This window comes from Cyrtonyx montezumae, unplaced genomic scaffold, assembly GCF_038088225.1.
Source record: "Cyrtonyx montezumae isolate F1298 unplaced genomic scaffold, pur_monq_1.0 scaffold_13, whole genome shotgun sequence".
NCBI classification, from domain to species: Eukaryota; Metazoa; Chordata; class Aves; order Galliformes; family Odontophoridae; genus Cyrtonyx; species Cyrtonyx montezumae.
Window position 1 is genome coordinate 13,648,098 of NW_027071859.1, and position 18,343 is coordinate 13,666,440.

Genomic DNA, 18,343 nt, shown 5'->3' on the forward strand with positions numbered 1-18,343 from the left:
TGCACCACCTACAAACCCAGACTGTTTAGGATTAGAAAGAGAAGTGTTGTATAAAGCAAAAATATTGTTACTATTTGATAGCTACCAGGGAAGAAAGATTTAGTATTGAATTCCTAGAAGATATGTGCAAGTTCCTGCAGCAGTTCTTGTTTAACTCTGGAAAGATCTTAAAAGCAACATTTCCTTTAATATGTTCTCTAAAGGAGCAAAACCTCCAAGTGGCTCACTTGGCAGCTCCCATAGCACAGTGAAAGGTAGAAAAACCAACCTCCCTCAGATTAATGAATCTGCCAAAAAATGTCTGGATGTGCTGGAGTTAGAATGAGAGAAAAAGCCCATTCATTGTATAGTTCATTGAAATTTATGAGTGTATAGGCTTAAAACCAAACATAATGCTGTTGTCAGGAACAAAGAGGGGAGAAAAGAGAAGTGCTATTTAATCTCTTGCTCATAGCTGTGCTCCTGTGAGCTCTACTTGTTGGCCATGGAAGTTAGTTGCTGTAAAAGTATCAAGTCTACACCATATAATAATGTGAAGTGAATGAAAGCATGAAATGAAAAATGAGAGCGTGTGGGTAATTCACTTGGAGTCTACTGTCAAAATCCATTTAATTTAGAGAATTAAAGAATTTTACTCATAAGGTAAATGGGATTACTTATGAGATTTAAAGGGCACAACTGGAGTTATAGAGTGTTCGTAGGGAAAAAGTAGAATAGAATGTAATGGCAGGATGATATTGAAAATTGTGAATTGTTTGGAGGACATTGGTTGCCACGGGATAAGTACTGTATATGGAAACATAGTGGATAGAAACATAACAAGGTTAACGTCATCCTGGAGCTCTTGTGGCTTCCCTGAAGTACGTGGCCTGTGCATACCCAAGCCCGAAAGCACAGAAATAATGGTGAGAGAGAGGTTTTCACACTTAGGAGCTAGAAATAGTACATCTGTTTTTTGGGAGTTACTGATTGTGAGTGATGGAACCATGAGGGGTAACAGGGTGTAGCAAAGTATTGTTTTTCCTCTTCCCTTTTCGATGCCCATGATGGAAACTTTTCAAAATTATTACATATTGAGATCCATCTAATTCTTAAAATTAGAGAACAAAACATTAAAACCGGTACTCTTAAAATGAATAGTAATTAATTACTCATGTAATTGCATTAATTAAACCTGGCTATGCAATTAGGGAGCTAATTATTTTGAAAACACAATTGCACATTTCAATCACTGCCCACACCCTGGAGATTGCCCAGTTTCTTCTCCTTCACTAGACCTTCTGTAATCTCCCTCTCCTGATGAGTAGCATAATTGGAACTGAATGTGTGCATGTGTAGATGTGCATTTGCTTTCTCCAGCAAATGGTTACAAATTTAAAATGATTATGCCATTTTATGAAGTGCGTGTGTGTGTATTATGTGTATATATGCATATCATATATGTATGTATGTGTCCTACAGGTAGATATGTATGTGAAAGCATTGAGTCATATGTATAAAGTATATTTAACTTAGAAAAGAATTGTTCTGTGTTAAATTGCTTCAAGGAATTTTCTTTAATGGGAACAGTGCAATGGAGGTCTTTCTTGGGTCGCGATGTCCCAGGCTATTTTATTACAGGCATTCAGATTGTATCATCTTGTCCATGACTATGTCAGATTTCATCTTAAAGTCAGTTGTTTGCTTCTTCCTATTATCGCCACACATTTTCTGAGGTTTAGCTAACTTGGCAGTGCTACTCTGATAGCTGTATTGCTTCACAGATCATCCCAGTGGCTTTTACTGTCCATGTCACACTTTGAACGTGTGTATCCTGAACTTGATTATCTGAAACTTAGCAAGATGTCTCTGCTGAATTATTATCGCTGTCCTATTTAAATACAGTGGCTTTATGACTGTTCTATTGACTTGTGGTCAGATAGTATCAGTTTTACTTATTCTGTTCTTAACATCTGGTAGTGATCTGCCATAAATATCATCCAATTTGCAGCTTTGTAGTTTTCAGGGTAGCTATTTTTCATTGAGAGATTTTGACCCTTCTTTTCTGGTATTTTTGTCATTAGTACATTTCTTGGGCACTGTCCCAGTGTGTGTGGCAGTCACTTGTGAAAATATTCAATAGCTTCACTTGCAGCCTCCTTTCTGTGCAGTAATTAGCATGAACTGTTTCTCATTAGCCAGTCCATACCCTGCCTTGCAGTTATTAAAATTATGGTCTAACTGGTAATACTACACAACACACTGTGCCCAGAAATGTGCTGAGGACCTTAAAGATCTGCTGGTTTTGTTGTAATTGACGTTATTTAAATAGAATGGCAGTGAATGCTGTCACTGCACTTGATTATTTTTGCTACCTCTCAAAGGTCTTACAGCCTAACTTAAACACCTGTAAAGGATGGAGGAACAATTTTAAGATTTTTGAAAGGAGCTTTTACTTTTACACTGTGTTATGAAAGAACAGAGATTTATATTTTCATACTCATTTTTAAATTTGTAATTATATGTGTTCCTGTGGGTATGGCATGATACAGACACTAGGACTGTGATGCTGTGAAGCTGCATGGTGCTGTCCTGCTCTGCAAAGACTCTGGAAGCACTTAAGTGTTTTGTTGAATGATGTCCACATGCATGTTGTTAGTTTTCCAGAGGGAGTTTAGGCAGTTTAGACTTGACAAATTCAATTTAGTTCTTTAAAATCTGATCTCTGCTTCTTATGAACTCCTTTGCATGTTTTTAATTGTTACAATACATAAATAAAAGTTGGGTGGAGTGTCACTATTTGGCTCTTAATGTATTTCTGACATCTTATAGCTGATAGTAGCTAAGGAGTTAGTCATTGTCTTGTATGAATTATTCCAGAGATTTGCTGTTTAATGTCTTAAAAAATAGATTTTGGAACTTGTTCTGACTCCCTGAGGAAAGCCCAACTGTTGAGTTCATTTCTATAGACTTGATCCCTCAAATCATAGCATTGTTGGAGATGGAAGGGACCCTTAATGGTCATCTAGCCCAACTCCCCTGCAATGATCAGGGACACCACAGCTCCATCAGGTGCTCAGAGCCCCATCCAGCCTGACCTTGGGTGTCTCCAAGGATAGGGCATCCACCACCTCTCTGGGCAGCCTGTGCCTGTGCTTCACCACCCTTATTGTAAAAAACTTTTTTCTTATATCCAGTCTAAATCTCCTCTCTTTTAGTTTGATACCATTTTCATTGTTCTGTCACAACAGATCCTGCTGAAGAATCTGTCCCCTTCTCATAGCTCCCCTTTAGAAACTGAAAGTTTGCAATTGACTCTCCCTGTAGCCTTTTCTTCTCCAAGCTGATCAGCCCCAGCTCCCTCAGCCTGTCCTCATAGGAGAGGTGTTCCACCCCTTGGATTATTTTTGTGACCCTCCTCTGAATGCACTCCAACAGGTCTTTGTCTTTCTTGTACTGAGGACTCCACAGCTGGATGCAGTACTCCAGGTGAGGCCTCACCAGCGTAGAACTGAGGGGCAGGACCACCTCCCTCGTACCTGCTGGCAGATCTTCAAGCAGATTCTTGTGTGCACACATGCTGGTTTGTGCATTTAAAGTTGATTAATTTAAATCTCACAGCATCTGACTGTAGAAGCTGCTGAGCATGCTTTGCTGCTTTTGAGTGAATTCCATGTTTAAAATGAGCTAGGATCAGACTCGTCCTTTTGGTATTGAATTGTCATGCGTCATTTAAAAGTGTGCAGGTGCTGCTTGGTGCTAAGGCAGAGGATAAGGAGCATCTAGTGTGGGCTAGGAGTAGCACCTAGTTTCTCCTCATGTTCATTAATTGCAGGGAAGGTGCAGAATGATCCTCGAGAATTAGGCATGGCCCTCAGTACGGTGCTGCACAGAGCCGTACCGTGCAAGGTACGTGGTGGTACAAGAGGATTGAATTGTCTTGTAAAATAGAACTGTGTTCTTTGAAGTTACTTCATAGTGTTTACAAAATATTTGTCAACTTGTTTTTCTCTTCCTATTCTTGAGCAGTTTGGCCTTACCCTGGAAGCAGCTTGTGAACTTAGATGAGTCACATGCTGCGTTACTTGTCATATTTTGTTTTGTGTCTACAGGGTGGGGGGAGGAGGGGAAGACATTCTAACGTGTGCTAATAGAAATTTGGCATTAGATGGCTTGGTACTAATGACGTTAGCTGAAAGCTTGTATCTTTGCTTCATGTGGTTTGGATCAAAGGCAAATCACCTATAGTACCCATGCTGAATGGGAGCTGCAGTTGGAAGTCTCTGGTCAGCATGCCCTGCTCTGTGTCTCCTGCTCAAGAGCAGAGGTACCTTGTGGCCTCCCCCAGCAACGGAGGATCCCGGTGCCTTGATCACATCTTGTTTGGAAACCTTTCAGAGGAAGGAGGGAAAGCAGGAACCTGTCTGCCTGTGTTGCTGCCAGCTGGCTCAGCCCACAGCCTGGGCTGCTCTGTTCACAGGCAAAAATAGTTTTAAAGACAGTCTTCACTTTCACTGGAAATTGGTGGAGATTATTTCAAGAAGTGGTAATTCTGCTGCAAATGGAATAATAATGACCATAGCAAAAATACTATTTCGATCACTGTTGGTGATGATGTCTGGTTTTCCAAGCCTGAGAAATACTTGAGCAAGAGCCAGGTTTAGCTGTGCACTCATTTAATGATGATTTTCCCATTAGCTGTATGTAGCTTCTCTGATACTCACAGAGAAACTTACCTGATATGTCATAAATACTGTAAATGTGAGACTGTGGAGCCCAACTTTTCCACGTGTGCTGCTGCAGGGATGGAAACTACTGACCTGATACAGGGGAAAAGGTGCACCTGTGAATCTTACCTTAATGCAATCTGGTTCCCATAGTATGCACGCAGTTACACTGCTGGGGTTTTATTTTATTTATTTATTATTTCCCTCTAAAACTTCTACAGAATTCTGTACTACGTGCTCTGACACTCCAGCTTTGAGTGGAGATGTTCCAATAGCCACCTCATGCTGGATTGTGTGGTAAGGGCTTTTAGCTGTGGAGTTTGTACCTGGGTACAGGAGCTCTCATTTCCATGTGACCTCAGTGCTCTCATGTGATGTAGTGTTGGCAGTGGATGACAGAGGCGCGCTGAACTCTGCAGCTGAGGTGCAGTGGCATTCTAAGTTGCTGAAGAATTTGCAACTGCAGGAGATAGAAGTTTCTTGTTTATGCTTTTGTTACTGTGTTTGGTGAAAAGCTTGCCTTTTTTATCCCTTTTAATATACAAACTTCATCTCCTAAGGTGTCCAAGACTGGGTATACAAGTGGTTTCCCTGGAATGGGAGAGAGGGAAACAAGGCAATAAGACTTGCACAAACATCACTATCGAGTTTTCCTTTTGGTCAGTGTACATGCAGAATTTCAATAGCTGTTGGACTTTCTATTTTTTCCTGGTATTCTGCCACTGCTTTTTTCCATTAATCATCTGACTTGTTTTCTGTGATGTGTTCATCTGACTTGTTTCGCAGATTGTAGTTAGAAGTCAAGTATTTCTGCTCTTACGTGTATCATGGCACAGAGCATGCCATAAAAGTGCTGTTCTTGATATCCTTTTGAGTACGGGGGTACTTAGAACAGTGAGTGGACCTATAGCTGAAGAGCAGATAAACTGTTTTCTGTTATTCCTGAAACATCTCCTTTAGTTCTTCCTGTAAAGATTTACACCAGTCAGGATCTCACCTGAGGATTACCCTTATTGGTTGGAGTTGTCTAAATTCTAATGAGTAATGTGTGCTGCATAAGGCTTGAACAGATAGTGCTATTCAGATACGAATGATGAAAAAAGTTTATTGAGGTGATAGCAATCTTTACATAATGTGTCAGCATGATGGAATGAAGGGAAAGTATTTAACTGGAGAGCTGAGGATTCTCAAACCTCACTTCTAAAAATCATCAGCACAGAAACTTGTACTTAATTTCTTGTGTAATCAAATGTATGTTTAGTTAGGTAAACTTTAAAGACGATTTCCCTATTCTAGTTGTGTTTCAGTGGTCTGGTAATGAAGAAATGACAGCTCGTTTATTTAGTTGCATGAAAACCAGTGGTACATTTTTATAATTCTAGACTACTTTCTAATCAATTCAAAAATTTGGCACTTGTATTTAGTAGTGAATTCAGGAGGAAATAACTGAAGAATGGAAAACCTACATGGAATATCTGCAGTGATGACATGAAATTGGTCTGAAAGTTGTATAATGTCTAAGCTGTTATAAGATCACAAGAGGGAGTTTGTTTAATGCATTAAGGAGTGAAAACTTTCTTGTCAATGAGATCTTAGGGCTTTCCCTGGAAGCTCTTACTAGTTGGAATAAAATATGCAGCACTGTGCAACCTGGTCTAGGGAGCATGCTTTGGCAGGAGAGTTGGTCTAGATGATCTCTAGAGGTCCCTTCCAACCCCTATAAGTCTTTGATTCCATTAAAAAAATAAAAAAAAAAACAAGCCTTTAGAGTTCTCAGCTCAAGACAGATTGTGCTAGATACAAAGACCATGGTATTGTGGGATATTATTGTCTAGAGTGTTAGTCTAGAATATCAGTAGAATATTACGATCTAGAATACAGCTTACAATTTTTGTCCATAGTTTTCTTCAAAGACTTCTTCTATGTCTTCTTCAAAGAAGACATAGAAGTCTTCTAAGACTTCTTCAAAGACTACTTACAGTAGACATACATGTCTCTTGTTAAAGAAACTGCATATTGTATATACGTGTGGGTGTGTCTGGAGTTTTTCATGTGAATTTTTAGCATATAAATGGAAGTCAGGTTCATAGTCCCACTGTAGGAGTTAAATGTCTACTTTATGTTCTGGAGTGCCACCTGATTTGCTTTGGAGAGAAATATGTGGTGTTGGATTTTTCCATTGAGCTAGCTCACCTACTAAAATAATAATATTGGAACAGTTGAAAATGTCTGTGTGTATCATGATAGAGAGGAATTTCAATCAGAACAGCGGGAGGGAAAAGTGAAAGGAGATAATGATTAATTTGGGAAGCTGGAGGAAGTGTGTGTGGAAAAGTAAGTTGATAGTGCAATATAATATTGTTTAAATAATTCCTTTGCCTTGTGGTGGAAATAGCAAGTTCTGTTTTTCAACATTTCCCTTTATTTTTTCACTCGGTCTGAATTTTCCTTGAATAAAAGTACATTAAATATACCTGTCATGTTCTGTTTTAATTAAAGTAAATAGGGCAGAATAGGATTTGACATGACTGTTTAGTGAACTAATGAGTTTACGATCCAGCTGTGCTTTACAGATTAGCTAATACTTGTGGCCTTAGTTAACTTCTTAATTGTATTTATAACATTTAGCTTTGAGCTTTTGATAAATGACTTGGTCAGGCTAGGATCTCTTGAAACACTTGAAGCCTCTAACTTGTTGATCTCAAATAAATGACCTACATTAAAATAATGCTTGCATAATCTGTTGCACTTCCTATTGGTAGTGCAAGCAGTAGGTTTAATTGTTGTTCTCTAACTGCTGTTGCTTTAAAGGTGTATTTGACGTCAGAGGGATTCATTTATTCTTTCATTACAGCAAAGTAGCAGAGAATGTAACCGGATGGTTGTTTTTTTTTTTTTTTTTTGTAAGGATGTGCAATTTTCTAACTGTAATATCCACAGGTATTGGGACCTGCCCCAAAATGGTGTTCCTTCTTGGACAACTTGACTGAAGAACTGGAAGAGAATCCAGAGAGCACAGTTTATGATGACTACAAATTTGTAACCAGAAAAGACCTTGAAAACTTAGGTAAAATATATGAATCTCCTCGTTAGCTGACATCTTTGCTCAGGTTTTTTGCTTGTTTTGTTTGTTTTCTTTTTATCATTCACAAATATAAATTTTGTAGTTCAGAGAGAAATCAGAGAGAAATGTGGAGAACCGTTTAAAATTCATTGGCAGTAGTTTCTTCCAGTCATCTTGGTTGTTAATATAGCAGACTGATGACTTTTTGTTCTTTGATTTGTTGTAAAAGATTTCCTTTTTCACAGTTTTGAATTTGTTAGAAGATGCCTGGAAGGAAAATCTGAAAACTCTTGAAGTATTTTTGTTCTTACTCTAGGTTAGAGCCTAGGGTGGCAGTTTTATGATCTGATATGGTACTGTATTTCTTCCACCATGTTGATTCTTCAAAGGTGGTGACCTAAGGCAAAATTCTCTAAAACAAAACATCTCTATACCACAGTAAAAAAAACCAAATCATCAAACATGTATAGGCTTTCCATGAAAAAATCTCTAATTTTTCTTTGTAAACTGCCTATGGTTAGCAGTGCTTGTAGACGTCCTTAAAAACTGAACAGTAACATGTAAGAAAAATTGATTTTATTGCTCTGAAATAGCTTAGGTTTCTTGCTGGTCTGATTTTTTTGTTGTTGTTGTTTAGCTTAGTCTTGATGTACTGGGTGTGACTGTTAGAGACTGATGTGTCGCGTCAGCGGTCTTGTTTGTCTTGAGTCGAGTAAGTGAAGTGGCTAGCTTGGAATAGGAGTTCTTTGTCCGTGAAAGCTCTTTGAAATCCTCTGTAATATTTTCCCAGGCCTTGCTCATCTCATTGGATCATCATTGCTCAGAGCATATATGCATGGCTTTTTCATGGACATAAGACTTTACCATAAGGTAAAAGAAGATTATGATTGTAAACTTCTACTATTAACAATATAATGTTATTATCCCCCGCAAATAGAGATTGCATCCTGTTCTAATGATGTTCTTTTTGCCTCCTTCTGCATATTCAAAGGCAAAAATGATGGCCAACCCCTTTGCATATGAAGAATACAGAAGAGAGAAAATAAGACAAAAAATAGAAGAAACACGTGCACAGAGAGTTCAGCTGAAGGTAAATGAATATGCTTCTGAAAAAAATATTCATAAAGAGTGGTATATTCTTAAGTGTATCTTAGAGGTGAAATTACTTAGGACTTGATTCTGTTTATCATCACAGACAGAAAATAAACTTAGCTTTAATTTATGGAACTTTTTGAACGGAGACATAAAATTCTTATGTGTATGAATCCCACTGATAAGTGGCTCTGCTGCTTGAGCAGATAGTCCAATGTTAACACTTGTTTCTGCTTGTCATTAACCTCAATGTCTTATGCCATTAAAATGCAATACTCTGGAAGGAGATGTATAGACACAATACTGTTTTTTATATCGGTGTTCTATGTATACCAACATTCCACCTATATTCTTTTAGAAACTTCCCAAGGTCAATAAAGAGCTTGCCCTCAAACTGATCGAAGAAGAAGGAGAGCAACAACAGGCTGCTAGAAAAAGGAAACAAAAGGTGAGCTCCAGTTTTAGACTCTTTTCTAACCTGGAATGTAGAAATGGTAATACTTAGAGTTACTGATTTGTTCTTTTATGGCCCAAAAGATTCAAGAATCTGTTCTTTCTTGTTTCATAAATAACTTACTCTACTAGGTGACTGTAAGATGGGCTTCTGCAGCTAGAGCACTAAAAAGGCCTTTTAATAACATTGTTGTCTCTATTACAAATTCTGCATGTTGAAATACCTGCTGTTGAAGGTGATAATGAGCTGTGTAGGTGTCCACATGCTAGTTCAATACAGATCTGATACCAAAGTTTTTCAATTAAAAAAACAAAGAGAAAAAATAAGCCCAAAACAATAGTTTTCATTTGTTAGTATTTTGGTAGTAACCATGACAAAATGGATGGGTAGAAATGAGGAACAGGAGACTGCCTGGAGTTGTATCTAAATATAATTGCCTTTCTTTGTAAAATGTAGTTAACTGTATATAAAGTAGCTAAGATATCTCATTCTTATGCAACAGAAAATCTTAATGATGTTGAAGTAATCTATTTTTATCCTAAAATTAGTACAAAGGAAAAAGGTAACATGTTTACTTTCTAGTGGGAGTCTTTGGTGTAGCAGAAGTTTGTCTTCTCATCCTCTATATTAGCAGAACCCGGGTTCTTTTTCTAGGTGCTCATTTCCAGAGGTGTGCTGCATTCACAGAAGCCAAGTATTAGCTTTGTGTGGCACTTAATGAAGCCCTGTGTGATTCAGTTGGTGTAGTAGGAAGTATGAACTACTGAGGTAGTAGTAAAACCAAATATCTAACCCTGTGTTGAAATGAGTTCATTGTGTGAGGGGTGACTTGCCCAGGAACTCATTGCATCTTTACATAGATTAAAAAGGTTACATTAAGATGTGTGTTCTGGTTATTTGATAGAGGGAAATCGAACTTTTAGCTCCCAAATGAAACTGCAGGTCACAAATTTGCAACAGCTTCCACATTTGAAATTCGCACTCGTTTTCTCTATCTTTTCCCCAATTGATAGATAAAAATGAGAATCTAGTGCTAGTGTGGGTTGAATGGGATATAAGTTTGACAGTGTTAAAAGATAAGCTTATATTTAAAATGTGTATTTAATGACTTGAAACAATGCAGCCAGTATTTTTATGAGATGAACTTCTATTTTGAACTGTTCTTAATTCAGCTTTTGCATCTTTTATACAGGGTTCATATTCTTTTCTTCAGCATGAATGTAACTGCCTTTTCCTTTGCATATGTGAGGGCAGTGAGGAAGTTGCCCTGAGATGTGTAGAAACACTTTTATGTATTTACAGTGAAACGGCAGTGGCATTGCATAAAGAAGTGTTTCCACTGATAATTAGTTTTACATGTCGTAAAGTCATTCTCATCCAGGCAGGGTATTTGCCTCGGAGGTACTGCTGATTAGTCAATAGATACCAGCATGTCTCCAGACTATCTGGCTGAGTGTATGAGAAATATAAATTCAAAGATAGTAGTAATTCTGTATTTAAAGTGTCTGTAGTGAGCATGAAAGCCTGTCTTGCTTACAGGTAGCTTAGAATAATGTTTTTTCTATGTTTGTGAAAGTAATAAAATATAATAACCGTAACTTTTAATTTGTTTGACCTGGAAGGATAACGGACATTTCACATGCTGTTTCTGAACTATGCTTAATTAAGCAGGTGTTACATATTTTTATCAAGGTCTGTTTTGGAACTTCGTAACTAACGATGCTTCGTTTCTTTTCCAGAATCTGCCTAGCCTTCTCAAAGATGATCGCTTTAAGGTCATGTTTGAGAATCCCGACTTCCAGGTAGATGAGCAGAGTGAAGAATTTAGGCTACTTAACCCGCTTGTTTCTAAGATAAGTGAGAAAAGAAAGAAGAAACTAAAGCTCTTACAGGAACAGGAAGCGAGAGAGCAGGTAAAATACTTTCTTTTTGGATTGGGAAAAAGACGTATTTTATTTTATTTGAAATTTTTCATCCTGAAAGAGAGAAGCAATGCAAGTCTCTCTCATCAGCTGCATTACTTAAATGTAATTTATAATATTGTCCTGGTTTTCAGATATATGCCTACATCACTGTAGGTCTGGAAGACATACAATATGTAGGTGGAGATAATTTTATTGTATTTCATAAGTTCATAAGTTCATAAGTTCATAAGGTTGGAAAGGACCTATAAGATCATCTAGTCCAACCATCCTCCTATCACTATCTCTACCCAACTACTAAATTAAGTCCTTTAGCACCTCATCTAAACGCTTCTTGAACAGCGCTAGGGATGGTGCCTCAACCACCTCCCTAGGCAGGCCATTCCAGTGCCTGACCACTCTTTCAGAAAAGAAATGCTTCCTCAGGTCTAAAATTCACTAATTTCATTGCTTCATTTGCTGATAGTGCTTTCATTAAAATTTTGCATCTCTTCCACTCTATCTGTGTAAAAGCTGTCACTTAAGTCTAATTGTAGGAATGGCTTGAAAAGAAAATCAGTTGATGATTTCTTATTTTAATACTATTTTTGTCTACAGGAAGAAGAGGAAGAACCAGAAGGAAAACCAAGTGATGCAGAAAGTTCTGAGAGTTCAGATGATGAAAAAGGTTGGGTTGAAGAGGTCAGGAAACAGCGCAAGCTTCTACGCCAAGAGGAAAAAGTGAAGCGGCAGGAAAGGTTCAAGGAGGATCAGCAAACATTACTAAAGCCTCAGTTTTTTGAGATTAAAGAAGGAGAGGAATTCAGAAGCTTCAAAGACTCTGCCAAAAAACAGAAGTTAATGAAGTAAGACAAATATTCCTATTTTAATAGCAGAGGGTGAAAGATTCTCAAGTATTTATTTGTGACACAAGCCAGTGGTGTTTTCATTAGTTAGCATGATAGCCTTGGAAGCACTTACTAACACAGGCACATCAGGTGATTCAGGGCTATGACTAGGGGGGCACAGTTGTTGAAAGCCTCATTTTGTTCTTAAACAAATACAGCGTTTTAAGTGTACCAGAGAGACAGTGCAAATGAGATGAGTAAGAGGGATTAATATTCTGAGCCAGATTTGAGGATCCATTACTCATTGTTGATGAACTGCTGCTCACACAAATAATAGCAGTGGTGTTGCTGGGACTGTTATGTTTCTCCAGTGGTGTCAGTATGCGGTAGATAGTCTGAATATGAAATAATGCATATAGAATCCTCTAACAGGCTGTGGAACACTGCATAATTAGCCACTACCTGAGGTAGGTTCTAGTTGGTTAAAAAAATAAATTGCTCTGTATAATGGACACGCTTATCTTTTAGATTCGCAAGGACTTGGCTTTGAGGTGCTTAATAATGACTGTAAATGTCACTGATATTTTTTTTCAGAGGTGAGTTTAGGCCTTTGGAAGGCTAGGTTTGCTAGCCTTTCATTATTTGGAGAGCAGACACTAATATTGAAGCAGAGGGACAGTAGTTTCAGGGTTCTCAGAGTGCTTTGGATGCAGGGCAGAATTTTGGCTGATGTTGGAAACATGCTGTTGGGTTAGATGAATCTTGTAATAGCCGTTATTTTTTTGCTTCAAATGGAATAATACAGTTGAAGAAAAAAGAAAAGAATAATTTAAGGATGTTTTTTTGATGTCATTAGTAACTGACAGTGCAGCCTAGGTGTGTCATGATAGGCATTTTCTAGAGATGCATAAAGAAACACACGATGAAAGTACAGCCATAAACATATACATTTTTCACTGGAATTGTCACATGAAAAGTATGACATGAAAGGAGCCTGAAACAAATGGTCGAAGTGGTCAGATAGTGTTGTGTCCTCCTTGTGGCTGAAGTATTTCCCTTTTAAGGCAGGATGGCTGCAACCTGCTTGCATACTGTTCATTTGCACAAATGTAGTTTCTGACCTCTAAGTGAAATTTTTAAGGGCTCTCAATTTGAAATATTAGCAGTTCATTTTATTCAAAATACGGGACATTTGAATATGAAAAAGCATATTGAAATTTAGGTAAGTAAGCCAAGACTGCTTTAGAGAAGGGAAACGTTTAGAAAAAATGTTTTAAAGTATGACACAGAATGAGGTGAAATCTTTCATCTGTAGTTTAGGGGAAGAAAAATTATTGCTTCAGCAAGGAAAAAATGAAATCAAATACCACAGTCTTGTCCAGGGGATGGAGGAATATTATTGGTGTCATAAACCATGGAAAGACTTATAAAAGGCTGCTTTGAGGGATGAGAGAATCTGTCTTAAGGATCACCATTAGTTCTGTGCAGAATATTTTGTGAGGGGTGACGTGTGATTAGAGGTGCTCCGGTTACGTGCACTCCGCAGTAGATTTACGGATGGGATGTACCTGCCTTTTTTTTTTTTTTCCTAAACAAAAAGCAATCCCATTTGTGCTCATCCAGGCATTTGTAAGCTCAATACTCCTCAAATTCAGGGTGCAGATTTTACAATTAGCAACTGGTGTCCGTTGCTTATTCTGCTCAGCTGATTTGATTACAGAATCACCGTGACATGCTCCGCGTTGTGACCTAACTTGTTTTGTTAAGCATTTTCACGCAGCAGAACTTTATGAAAAGTACTTAAATATGTTTTCTGCTGGCCTTCTGCAGTGCAGCATAAAAATAATTCAGCTAATGTGCTGAAAATTGGGAAGACTGTAGTGGCATGTACAATCTGGTGAGGCTGGCATGTTTGTCTTTGATTTGATTTATTCAAGCTATGGAATGATGGTCTGTGACCAATATAATTAAGTGCCTTAATACCTTCACTATGCACTTAATGGCTAGGTGTTCTTTCTTCTCTAATCGTATAATGTTCTACCTGAGGAAACAGTTTATGACTTATATAAAACTGGGTGTTTCTTTTGACATGCTCCTGACTCAGCACGGCTCCAAGCCCAGCTTCTGAAGTGGTGGTGCATACTATAAATTTCTTAGCAGACCAGCAGTCTGTGCATTTCTCTGCACGGGAAAGCTGCCAAACGTATTTGCGATCATAACAAACACCGTGTCTCAAATCTGTCTGCATTTCCCTTCCCCCTTTTGTGTGGAAACCCGCTGAACGTATTACTAAAGGTGCAAAACTTTTCTTTGTTTGGTTAGCTAACAATTTCCTTGCATAGCAACTTAAAAGGAATGCTTGAAAGGAGGGGTTTTTTTTAATCAGAGTCTGCGGAGCTCTTTGATTTTTGTCGATATCCCTTCAAAATGTTTGTCACTGAAGCTAGAGCACAGAAAAATGAAAAACTAAAGTAATCCTACTCAATAAAGTATAGACCAATGCATGCATCTTTAGAGACAAGCAAGAAAGTCGGCAGAACCCATCAGACATAGCTGGCTTTCTTAAGTGCTGCTTTAGTGTAACAGCAGCAAACAATGTGAAAGACTCTTCTCTGTTGTTTTGTAAAGAAGTGCCTGGTCCGTTTTCATTTATTTATCTATTTAACCTTAGGGCAGGGGAGGTTGCTTTTGATAACGCTCTTAACGTATCCATTGAATCTGTCAGTTGAGGATGATTATAAAAAGATCCTAGCAGTGCTGAGCTTGCATGTAGCATTGTGTGTGATTCACTATCACTTGGGATCCCTGTGTTTTTGGATAAATACAACCATATCTTTGTTTATTCAGTAAAATTGCAAACTTTCTGCTCATTTTAGCTTTTCTCCTGACTGAAGCAGTGTCTGGGCAGTCATGCTAAATAATTGCTGGGTAGTGGCCATATTTCTCCAACTCACTTTCAAAGGGGAGAAAAATGGAACTTCTCTTGGATGTAGAAATCCCACCACAATGTCAGTGACTGATCTTCTGCCATAGTTAGCTCTAAGGCTTAGCTTGTCTTCCTGATTCGCACAGACGGAACAAGTTTTTACATGTAGGCAATGAAAAATATACTACAGAAAAAGACATACAATCAAAGTACCTAGTCATGAGAAATAAAGTAATTCTTGACAGTAATATTTCACTGTTAATCTGAAGAGTCTTTGTTACATAAATGTCTCATAAAGTGAAATTCTGCAGGCTTCAGAGGCTTTGTATGCAGAGCACACTGTGTCTTTCATCCATAGGAATTCCCTTGACTCTGGTGGCTGCTACTCATGTGCTCTTTTATGATGATGTATTTTCCACCTTCCACTTAAAAAAATATATATATATATATTTAAAAAATATAAATATATATATAAAATACTGAAAAGCTGTACCAAAAGCTGGGAGCAGGTAGCTCACAGCTGCTGACTGATGAGCACCATTCAGGGGATGTGTGTGGCACTGTGCTGTGGGGTCAGGCTCCCTCTGCAGTTACCAGAGCTGCTTGTCTGCGGTGTTCTCCTACTTGCAAAACTATTTCAGTTCTACTGTTGTGGGACATGGTATCCGAATAATCATTTCCAGTTAGATTGTGTAGCTGCTGATGGCAAAGTGATGGTTCTTTGTGTGGATTAATTAATTCTAGCATATAGTCAAGATTATTTCCTTCCTTCAAAAGTCTTTCTCAAATTAGGAATTCTAAGATACCAGCAAAACTTGATGTATCTTGCCTTAAGAATCTGTGTGTGTGCTTTTTATCTGTTACTGGAGCTAAATATACCTGAGTTCTTCTAAAAAAAGTCTTGGAAAAGTATAGCAGTATTGGGGTGTGGTGTCTTTCTCAGCTGGAGGCCTGATGCTTTCTTAGAAGAAAAGACAATGAACTTTTCAGTAGAATCACTTTTTAAATTTATGTAAGCAGTATCTGGAGGGAGTAATTGGAGCTTGCATTTCTTCTGTGTTTACAGATTATTTAATTTTTAGATGTATGGCATTGGAGGGTTTGGGGGAAACGGAGATTCGTTTTGAGTGCATGATTGAAAGTTTTCATGGTAAGAAGATGGCAAGAATAGAAAATGATGTTAATTGCTCTCTGCAGGAAGACTCTCGGAGATCGTTTAAAGCTTGAAGAAAAACTTGGCACGCTCAGTGTATCTGATACAACAGTGGGCAGCAAACAGGCTACATTCAAATTAAAGAAGGTGAGCTATATATATTACTGTTTTTAAAGATATGCAGAAATATTTTTAGGTTTAGCTTGAAGGAACAGAAACTTTAAAACGGTCAAACACATGTCCCTCTTCATTTCTTCATGTGCTGCCAATGCTTCTGCTTCTTGCCAAGAGAATGAAAGCCTCCAGTAGTGCTGTGTGTGTTTATACCCTTATGACCCAGGCAGCACTCATAAAATCTTACATTCCAGTGGAAAATACTGGCTTCTATATTTTAGATTTGCAGATGTATGATCAAAAGCTTGTGACCTGACGTGACATCAGTGGCAGGACTAATCAGATCTTGGTTTGCAGGTCCTGACACGATCAGGATGCTGAAGGTGACAGGCTTTCTCCTGGCTGATAGTGCTGCTGGGTCGCAGCGTGGTTGAAACAGAGCTCCCAGCCACTTCTGCCATTGAACTCATGTGATGCAGATCACAAGAATGAGCTGTGCTCCTGCACTTTCTAAATTGCATTTGAAGTGTGTGGTTGACTGCTGCCCATCTACCTTTCCTAAAGGGTTTATATTTCCCATCTTCAGGAGTTTTGTAGGTCATAGACAGCTGATTATTTTATGCTGTAGTTATAAAGGAACGTGTGTGTGCCTGCTACTGCTGCTACTCAGCATTGGATTTGGTTTTCTTTTGCTAGAACCAAAGGCACGTTAGAAAAGCTGAAGATTTGTATTCCATATTGATTGATATTTCAGCTGATAAAATGTACTTCAGTTAAAAATGTTTTTCCTCAAGTAAGCTTTTTTCTTTCCAAATATGTTTCATCTTACCAGTGGCCAACTATTCTTCTCATCAGTAAAACTACTCTCACAAAAAAAAAAAAAATCTAACTGATCACTCTCTGTGCCTAAATAGATTTTTAAAGAGCCAAATGTATTGAAATATTTCTACATTACTTCCTTTACTTGTTTATTTACTCTTTCATTTGCTTTTGATTCTTGTAGTTTTGGAATTTAAAGTCTGTTGATGGTTAAGTAAGTCATGGATTCCTCTGCAGCACAACCATTCTGGGGACTTTACCAACTGCTGTAACTGATACGTCAGTGTCTTGCAGCTCTGTAAATAGGCTTTTCCAGGGCTTCTAAAGTGCAGTTTTCTTCATAGCAGCTTTAAATTAGAAAATGCTGAGTCACATCCCTTCTTGCAATTGTTTGTAAACAGTAAACTTGGTGAAGATTTAGATTCCATCAGATATGCTATAGCTTTGAGTTCTTGAATTCATTGCTGAAAATGTATATGGTCTGCTTACTGATGTGGCTGTATTGAAATACAGAAGTTGTGCTCATATGTGCATTTGGAGGATTCTTAGAAGTATAATTAAAAGAAAAATGATTTATCAACATAAAGTGTTGAGGATTAGATAGGGAGAGCTAGGAAGAAGTCCTGGCAGTGTGCTTTGTTCTTTTGCTCCTTTTTAGTGGATAAAGGAAAGCCAAAAGAGAATTCAGTAGTACTCTGATCATCAGTTTCTGGTTTGTGCTGCCCTGACCTTAACTTGTAGAGTGGATTTAGGAGTGAGTAGAAAGGTTTTGCAGGGAAGAGAGCTGTGCTTTGATGAGGCTGATACCGTTTGACCTTGGAAGTCAGTGGGGTTGAGGCTGAACTTGGTTGTTGTGCTGTAGTCAAGCGCAGAAACATTCAGCAACCACTGACAGATTCAGCAATGAAATTTTGCCATTGATATTTTACAGTTTAGTTTTTGGGGGATTTTGGTGTCATTCCTACAGTGTGAAGTTCTGTTTTGTTTTGTGTTTTTTTTCAATTTCAGTGTGCTCTATCACAGCAAATTAATATTAAAAACAGACGTTCTAAACTGCTCAAGTATTTACAGTACTATGGACATGGGATTTTATTTTAATGGGAGATTCAGGGAGAGATGGACTGATGTTTAAGTGCTGGTAATTACAGTATTATTGATGCCGTGGGGATGCAGCTGTGTATGTTACCATAACTCTAGTGCTGTTAATGCAGTTAACCTGTGCTGCTGTTGAAATCACTCTAATTGCTGAAGTATTTTATAACGTGG

General features: G+C 38.0%; 1 protein-coding gene across 2 annotated transcripts in view; it reads left to right on the forward strand.

Annotated features, from left to right (window-relative positions):
• NOL10 (nucleolar protein 10) overlaps positions 1 to 18,343 on the forward strand; it is a 450,419-nt gene that overhangs the window by 26,109 nt on the left and 405,967 nt on the right. For both annotated transcript variants that reach the window (XR_010621877.1, XM_065730723.1), the window contains exons 14-20: positions 7,647 to 7,773; positions 8,561 to 8,640; positions 8,762 to 8,860; positions 9,221 to 9,310; positions 11,056 to 11,229; positions 11,836 to 12,083; positions 16,189 to 16,291. Coding sequence is in view for 1 of the 2 variants with exons in the window: in XM_065730723.1 (XP_065586795.1) it covers positions 7,647 to 7,773; positions 8,561 to 8,640; positions 8,762 to 8,860; positions 9,221 to 9,310; positions 11,056 to 11,229; positions 11,836 to 12,083; positions 16,189 to 16,291 (921 nt within the window). In the remaining variant the exon portion in view is untranslated. The remainder of the gene's footprint in view (positions 1 to 7,646; positions 7,774 to 8,560; positions 8,641 to 8,761; positions 8,861 to 9,220; positions 9,311 to 11,055; positions 11,230 to 11,835; positions 12,084 to 16,188; positions 16,292 to 18,343) is intronic.